The 8,424-nt window shown below is 43.6% G+C and overlaps 1 protein-coding gene across 1 annotated transcript; it reads left to right on the forward strand.

Moving 5' to 3' along the window:
• The first annotated feature begins 766 nt into the window (after positions 1-766).
• pnn (pinin, desmosome associated protein) lies at positions 767-7,385 on the forward strand. Its single transcript, XM_042072826.1, has 9 exons — positions 767-946; positions 1,774-1,845; positions 1,946-2,014; positions 2,189-2,264; positions 2,427-2,521; positions 2,710-2,785; positions 4,394-4,549; positions 4,783-4,921; positions 5,384-7,385. The coding sequence occupies exons 1-9, from the start codon at positions 834-836 to the stop codon at positions 6,709-6,711; spliced, it is 2,124 nt and encodes a 707-aa protein (XP_041928760.1). The 5' UTR covers positions 767-833; the 3' UTR covers positions 6,712-7,385.
• Positions 7,386-8,424: the final 1,039 nt, after the last annotated feature.

Here is an 8,424-nt window from a genome sequence, read left to right on the forward strand (position 1 = left end):
TGTATCCTTGTATCCTTGTATTCAAAGCCCTCAGTACCAAACATCAGACTCACCACAATGGGAGCAAAAGCCTTTTCCTATGCTGCACTCAAACTGTGGAACTCACTCCTCACACATTTGTGCTCTTGACTCCATCTCACAATACAAAACAGCTCTTAAAACCCACCTTTTCAAGATAGCTTATGGACTTTAATGTGCCTTTTAATACCACTATGTTTTTCTTGTTTTTAATTAATTATTTGTTTTACTGTGTTCACTCTGTAAAGCAACCTTGGGTGCTTTGAAAGGCGCTATAACAAATAAAATGTATTAGTAGTAGTAAACAGAATGTGCCTTTGGAACATTGGATGAATGGTTGCTGATAATGGGCAATGTAGATATCGCATTAAAGATCAGCCATTTCTGTCTAATATAGTCGAGAACCCCTTTGCAATTATGTAAGCACATAATGTAATCTGAAAATAGCTGCTCTGATTGTTTTTTCCATTTATTGTCTCAGTTGCACAGTTCTCCAAAATGTATGACATTTGCCATGTAAAACTGGCAATACTTTTACAGTGAAGGCCAAGGGCCACTTGCACACTATCTTTTCGTAGCATAACTTCTTTGCCAGAATCAACTGATGAATTTAACAACCATGGATTCCCATATTTGCATAGACTTATATTTGTGACTGATAATTTGTGTATGCCCGTCCTACACCGTCTCAGTATCGGAGGCCATCATTGGTCCGGTTTCTATTGGTTAATGTTTCTGCCGCTAATGAGTCGCGCCCATGTTCACCCAGTGATGCTTTGCGCCGACTTCATTGATGTGTGCTTGTTGTGGCTAAGATGGCGGTGGCTGTGAGAAGTTTGCAAGATCAGCTCGAGAAAGCAAAAGAAAGCTTGAAAAATGTTGACGAAAATATCCGCAAATTAACTGGCAGAGACCCAAATGAACTCAGGTAAGCTTAATGTCGAGTGCTTGTGGAATATTTCTTACATAATCGACTAGCATTTGCACCGCCCTGGCTAGCTAGCTAGCCAATTTATCACTAGCTGGCTAGTAAGCTAACATGCGTGTACGTGCTGAGGTAACGTTAGCAAGCTGAACGTTTAGTCAGGTGTCCGTGGATGTTCCGAGTATTCCAGTTTGCTCATTTGTTTCCTGCATGCCATTAATTTCCGTTTACGGTGTACCATTTCAGATTCCTTTATAAGAGAGTTTGACTTGTATAACCTCATGTTCCCTATGCTAGTTAGCCACACTCCCCCTTGAGCTTGCACATTTCCTAGGCATGCTGTTTATTTAGCTAGTCAGCTAGCATAACAGCTCATTCTGAAGCTTCTATCAAGATGCGGATGTTTGCATGATATGTTGACGTTTAACATGAATGTATTCGGTTCAACGCTAGACGCACTTAATTGGTTTGTAGTAATTACCAGTATCTTCCTTATTTAATTGCATACCATTACGTGCAGTCTGTTCCGCTAGCCACCTGACTTCTCTAAGGTTACAACGTAGGCAGCCAGACCAGTAGTTGTGCTATACAGTCTCCGGCCTTACCAGGTCAAGTATTTTGTATAGTAAAAGGGTTTGGTTTAATGTGGTACGTACCACTTTCGTGGGGCAAATCAGAGATGCATACAGTCACTAACTAACTTAAAATGCTCATATGATCTTATAACTATTTTTTTGTTCTAATTTTGTCAGCATCGAGTGGTGTATCTCCCTATAGTGTAAGTGTCAGAAACGTTGTATTTACCTTAACCTGTTCTCTCTACTTTTCAGACCTGGCCAAGCCAGGCGACTGACTGTTCCAGGCCCCGGTGGAGGTAGGGGGCGTGGCATCAACTTGTTGAGGTAATCTATTGAGTTGGTTTTACCCAAGTTTTTGAATTGAGCTGAGGTTGATTCACCTTTTCCTGCGGACCCTATTCATGAGGAGAACTTGTTTTTGCAGGCGTGGACTCTCTGACTCTGGTGGAGGACCTCCAGCTAAGCAAAGGGATATTGAAGGAGCACTTCTGCGGTAAGAAAGGCAAATGTAATTTGCAACATTTAGTTGCCAGGTTAAGCTGCTGGCTGTTCACAATCAATGGCGTTTTTGTTAGAAGCACAAGTTTTGGACTTTTTGAAGACTTGAAGTATGGTTTTGTTTTTGAGGGCCTTTCTTAACACAGTTTTACATTTCTTTGCTTCTTAGACTGGCTGGAGACCAGAGAGCAAGGAGAGATTCACGCCATGACAGTGACGCTGAGGATGATGACGATGTCAAAAAAGTGAGGAAACTCTCCCTTGCATTTCAGAGTCATGTAATTGCTATCTGAAAGGTAGCACTGTAATGGAATCAGAAACTGGCTAGTTAAAAGAAAGTGTTGACCTTTAAGAACAGGCCACATTTGAAGGACCGATTTCACAAACATTTGTCTTTGTACCTGTAGCCAGCGTTGCAGTCATCCGTCGTTGCTACCTCCAAAGAGCGTACACGTCGAGATCTGATTCAGGATCAGACCATGGATGAGCGAGGAAAGCAAAGGTAATGGTTTTCAAACTGTTGTTCAGTTTTTACTTTCATCATGGAGTCTTAAATACCCAGACAGTTTCTTTCCATTTTATTTTTATAAGTGCACATTTGTCTGAAAAGCTCATGATTTCTGTATCTTTGAGCCTTGCAATAGTGTCTCAGATGGAAGGGTTCCCCCCTTCACTTTCTCTTTTTTTCAGAAATCGACGCATGTTTGGCCTGTTGATGGGAACGTTACAGAAATTTAAACAAGAATCTAATGTCGCTAACGACAGGGTAAGAATGAATTGCTACTTGACATGGTGTAGTACACCATGTTTTTAAAACATGTTTGTGATTAGTTTTAGTCAATGTCCCAACATTTTTTATTTCTCTTGTGGAAGAAATTGAACTCATCACAGAAATGTATTGTGGAAAAGTTGACCCCCCCCCCCCCCCCCCCCTAATCTAGTTCAAAGTGATCTTTCATATATTCAAGATTCATTAGATATAAAGTGAAATATGAAACAGTACGCAGAATTTAAGTATGGCTTCATTTGATACTTTTACAAATTAAAATGACAGTCCTAACAGTAGGCCTACCAATCCAATCACTTGCCTGCCATTCTCTCTCTATGTTGTCACTTTACCTCTCTCTATCAATCTCGCATGATATCTACGATAGTCTCACTCCAGATTATGGGAAATTGAAATTGAAAAATGAGTATCTCAAAATATTAGAAGAAAGAGGTCATAATAAAGAAATGTTGGTGATCTGAGCCTTTAAACTCTGGTTTAGTAAACACAACCACAATCATGGGAATAACTGCAGACTTGATAGTTGTCCAGAAGAACTGGACCGTTGCTCAGTGGTCCAAACTCCAAACAGAATTTGCATTTCATTTGGATATCAGGGTCCAATCATTGTCCTGAGAGTCTGGAGGAAGAGTGGAGAGGCACAGAATCCAAGTTGCTTGAAGTCCAGTTTGATGTTTCCACAGTCAGTGATGATTTGGGGTGCCATGCCATTTGCTGGTTTTTGTCCACTATGTTTTATCAAGTCTAGAGTTAATGCAACCTTCTACCAGGAGATTTTAGTCATACCTGCAGACTAGTTGCTTTCAAAAATCGCCGTTTTGAATCAAAATATGTCATCCATGTGGGGGGGGGGGGGTCAATTTCCCATAATCTGGAGTGAGACTATCGTAGATATCATGCGAGATTGATAGAGAGAGGTAAAGTGACATGACATAGAGAGAGAATGGCAGGCAAGTGATTGGATTGGTAGGCCTACTGTTAGGACTGTCATTTTAATTTGCAAAAGTATCAAATGAAGCCATACTTCACATTATATTTAATGTTTCACTTTATATTTAATGAATCTAGAATATATGAAAGATCCACTTATTGAACTAAATTACAGGGCTTAAAATTCATTTGTCAAAATGGGGGGGGCGATTCCCCCCTTCAGTGCTTAACATAGGGGGATTAATACAGTTGGGCGGGGGGGCATACATTTTACAAACTGAAATGCTATCAGACAGCGCTGTAAAATGTGTGTGCGAATGTCTCGACTTGCGGGACTTACATAAATGATGTGCAATACCTACAATCCCGCGCTGAAATGTAGGCCCTGAAATTAGGGGGTAAAAATGAACTTGTGCACGATATTCAAATTTTGAGACCCACCTGTAGGGTGAATTTAAAAAAAAAAAAAAAAAATAGTCTTGCCTCAGTGTCTTGGTATTTTGTCTGCAGTAGTAGAAATGGGCCATGTAGTGCTGTATAACACGACTTCATAAATTTGCATAGTCATTAGTGGTGGGTGACATTTTGAAACTTAACAGTTAATTTAATCTTTGGGAATTGCCTTTCTGTGCTTTTGTCTTTTTATTCTCTCCTCAGCAAAAAAGACGGCAGGAGATTGAGCAGAAATTGGAAGTGCAAGCTGAGCAAGAACGTAAGAAAGTGGAGAGTGAGAGACGAGAGCTCTTTGAAGAGAGACGAGCAAAACAGACTGAGCTGAGGCTTCTGGAGCAGAAAGTGGAACTTGCCCAGTTGGTAAGTATCTCTTTTTTTTTTTTTTTTTTTGTTCTTTTTTTTTTTGGTCCTTTCGAGTGCTTCCTTTTTTGAGTGGAAGTTCTCTGGAGAAATCCTATTCAGACAGAAATCAAAAGTTGGAGTTCCCTAAAATTCCGTGTCTTAGTTCTCCCTCAAGTTCTTTGCTATTGAGGACTCAAACTTTACCACTGTGCACTCACTTGCCCTGTTGTCTCATTTTTTTTTTTTCATAGCAAGAGGAGTGGAATGCACACAATGCAAAGATAGTCAAGTTCATTCGTACAAAGACTAAGCCGCCCATCTTTTACGTGCCTGGTAAAATGTGCTCTGCAACCCAGAAGCTGTTAGAGGAATCTCAGAAAAAAATGAATGGTAAGTGGCGGTAGTTTCTCTTTTCTAAACACAGTTATGTTTACCCTTATGCTGTACCCCAAATTAATTGAATGCATGAAAGAGAAAGGGTATTTTTTTCCCCAATGAAATGCAAAAGAGATGGTTGTTGTAAGAGGAAAACATAGATGATGTGTTTTTACTCTGGGAAAGTAAAAATAAGACCCTTGACTCACTTGACAAATGACTCATTTAAAAGAAGACTATAAAGAAGAAGGGAATGGAACTCTGTGCTTTTGTTCTCATTTTCAGTTGGCTGCAAATATGTATTTTTCTAATTTTCAAAAGGTTTTCATGGTTGATGTTGTTCATTGTCAGTGTTGTAATGCCTTTGCATATTTAACTACACCACATGGTGCCTCCGCTGAAACTATGGTATGGTAGTATTGATTACTGGTGGAAGGTACTTTTGGAATGGTAGAGATCACCTCTGGCTTCTTGCAGGCATGTTTGAGGAGAGGCGTAAGGCTTTTGCCGAGCAGCTCAACAAGATGGAGGCTCGGCCGCGGCGCCAGTCCCAGAGGGCTGGCGACCGGGAACAGGACGAGCGCACCCAGGAGGAAGGCGTGAAGAAAGAAGAGCAAGAGGAGGGTAAGCCGGGTCAGGTAGTGGAGGTGACGGGTAACCGCCACAATGTGGAGATGGAGGAGGATGAGGAGGAGGAGGAAGAGGATAAGGAGGAAGATGAGGAGATGGAGGAAGGGGAAGAGAAAGAGAAGCAGCCTAAGGGTAGAGCGGGGCACCGGCAGGACAAGGAGTCAGGTGAGAAAGGGCAGGGGGATGAGAAGAGGAAGAGGGTAGAGGATAAGGATGAGGAGGACGAGTCTGAGGAGGAGGTGGAGGCCAGGGTAGCAGACGAGCAGATGGAGGTAGTCGAGGTGGAGAAGAGGAAGGAAGAGGAGGAAGCAGGTAAGGTGGATCATACTATGGAGGAGAGCCCAGAGGCAGAGGTGATGGCAGAGGAGGTAGGTAGCCAGAGTAGGCAGGACAAGGAGGACGGGGAGGGTAAGGGCCCCCAGCAGCAGGAGCCGTTGACGACCGAGCCCCAAACCCCAGAAAATGGCATGGAAGGCCAGCCGGCTGACGCCAAAGATCCAGTTCTGGAACTTTCAATCCCTCTAGTGGAAGACACAGATGGCTCCCCAGCCCCAGTTCCCCAAACTGCAGCACTTGGCGGTACCGTTCTTGCTGGTCCTATTACCGCCGCACCCCTCGACACCCCCATTGAACCGTCCACACAGGAACAACCTGCCGCCCTCCCGTCTCCTGCAAAGGACGCGCCAAAAGAGGCCAGCACGGACGGCCAGCCCGAGGCAATCCGGGACCGCGGCCGCGCCAAGGGCCGGGACAAGGACAAGGACAAGAAGAGCAAGAGCCGGGGCGGCAGCAGCAGCTCCTCGTCCTCGAGCAGCTCTGGCAGCACGTCGTCCAGCGGGAGCAGCTCCTCGTCTAGCGGGTCCAGCTCCCACAGCAGCTCCAGCGGCAGCTCGTCCAGCTCTTCCAGCTCCTCCAGCAGGAGCCGTAGCCGGGGCAGGGACGGCCACAACCGTGACCGCAAGCACCGGAGGAGGCCCTCCGACCGGGAGAGGAAGAAGGGAGGCGACCGCAGCCACAAGTCCTCCAAGAGTGGTGGCGCTAGTGGCCGGGACGGAAAAGGATCTAAGGATAAGTCGGACCGGAAGAGAACCGGCTCGGAGGGAAGCCGGTCAGGGAAGAGGCACTCGCGTAGCGACCGTGACCACAAGTCCGACCGTAAAGAGAAAAGGCGTTGAAAATATAGGTTTAAAAAAAATCTTTTAAGTGTCAGATGTCTATCTTGAGAATGCAATGAGGCTGGCAGTTGGCAGTCATATGCTGGATGTTGAACTGCAGAAATTGAGTGGGGAATTACTGGGGGGGGGGGGTCTAGGACTGTTGAATGAAGTCTCCACATCTCAAAATGTTTGATCAAATATGGGCTTTTTTTTTCTCTTTTTTTTTTACCTTTATCTCCATCACCAGATTTCAGTCTAGCACCTAATCATTTTCCTTTTAGGAGTCGTGTGCTTTCATCTGTAATTCTTAAAACTTCTTTTTAGTCTGATTCATGGCAACGGTTCTGTTTTTTTCTTTCTTCTTTTTTCCCCCCTCTTCCCCCTTTTTTTAAATAAACCTCAGTGCATATGCTAAGGGATGAGCCAAGGAGATGTGTGTCTCAAAGTGATCTTTCGCTATTGCGGTGTGGGGCTGGCTGTTTGTCCCATTTTTGCGCTGTAGAATATCGGGCTGCGCTACACAGGTGTACCTCTTTTTTCTTTTTTAGCTATTTTAGCAAATGTTGACTCTTTGTCAGATCAAATAAGGGAAGACTGGGTGGGGGGCGGGGGAGTCTTTTATGAGGTTAGCTTCATAAAAGGATGTTTTTTTGTACAATTGACAGAAAACAATAAAAAGAGGTTAATTGAAACTGCTTCGATCTCATTTTTGGTACAGATGCGTGCCATTAAATAACTACAGGTTTTGTCTCTAGGCAGATTTTTGAGTGAACCGATGGTTGCAGTTTCAGGCTATGCAACATAAGGCTGTAACATATGGAGGAACATCGATTCAGTAAAAAGCCTGAATGGCTGAATATGCCTTGCTTGGAGTTTTGCCAGTATTTGACAACTACTGGTGGTCTTTGAGAGGGCACTCATACACATGAAGAAGGAGTTGATGAAGGAAAGTAGGCCTGCAAAATTGTAATCACAATATGAACCAATGCTATTACCTAATCGCAAAAGCTACACATAATTGTGCACAGTTAATTTTGTCACATTATGACATTCATTTCATCCTTGATTATGCCACTTCTGGTTGGTGGGTGTGCGTAGTGTGTGTGTGTGTGTGTGAGGGGCACAGAACACAGAGGGGCACAATTCAAATTGGTGATATTCATAATATCTATAATATCGCAATATCTATCAGAATAATCGCAATTAGATATTTTCCCCAAATGGTGCAGTCCTTGAGGAAAGTGAAGCCATCGGGAATGGGAAGTAAATATCAAACCGTTCAGGGGGAGCTGGTAGTGGAGAGGTGTCTTTGAATACTTAAAGTAGGTCCGTGTCAAACTGTTGATCCTAAAATGAACTGTTTGAACTGAAAACGAGTTTGTAATGACTACGTAAAATAGATAAATGCGGGTCTGTGACACTGACAGGGGGTCCCTTCAGGATTGCTAATGTACCTCAAGCTGGTTAAGATAAATGGCTTGTGTGTTTCAAATGATGCCTCTGTGGAGTGTTCATGCAGCTCAGCTCTGCACCAGCCAAACCAGTTTTACTGCAGGCTTGGAGTGAACTCCCCCCACTCCATCATTATTCCATGCAGGTGAGGACTTAATGTATTTTTCTCCATGTTGCCAAGGAACTGCGGGTGGAGTTGATCCACAGCTTGGTGTCAACATGCTGCTTTATGGAACAAAGGCTCCCATTTATTTTGTCAGAGAATGAGTTGGTCAAATT

The sequence above is a fragment of the Alosa sapidissima genome, chromosome 19 (assembly GCF_018492685.1).
Source record: "Alosa sapidissima isolate fAloSap1 chromosome 19, fAloSap1.pri, whole genome shotgun sequence".
Taxonomy (NCBI): domain Eukaryota; kingdom Metazoa; phylum Chordata; class Actinopteri; order Clupeiformes; family Clupeidae; genus Alosa; species Alosa sapidissima.

Coding starts and splice junctions, on each gene's coding strand:
- pnn (XM_042072826.1), top strand. CDS start 834: ATGGCGGTGGCTGTGAGAAGTTTGCAAGATCAGCTCGAGAAAGCAAAA. Junction 4,550..4,782: donor AAGTGGAACTTGCCCAGTTG/GTAAGTATCTCT, acceptor TTTTTTTCATAG/CAAGAGGAGTGGAATGCACA. Junction 4,922..5,383: donor ATCTCAGAAAAAAATGAATG/GTAAGTGGCGGT, acceptor GGCTTCTTGCAG/GCATGTTTGAGGAGAGGCGT.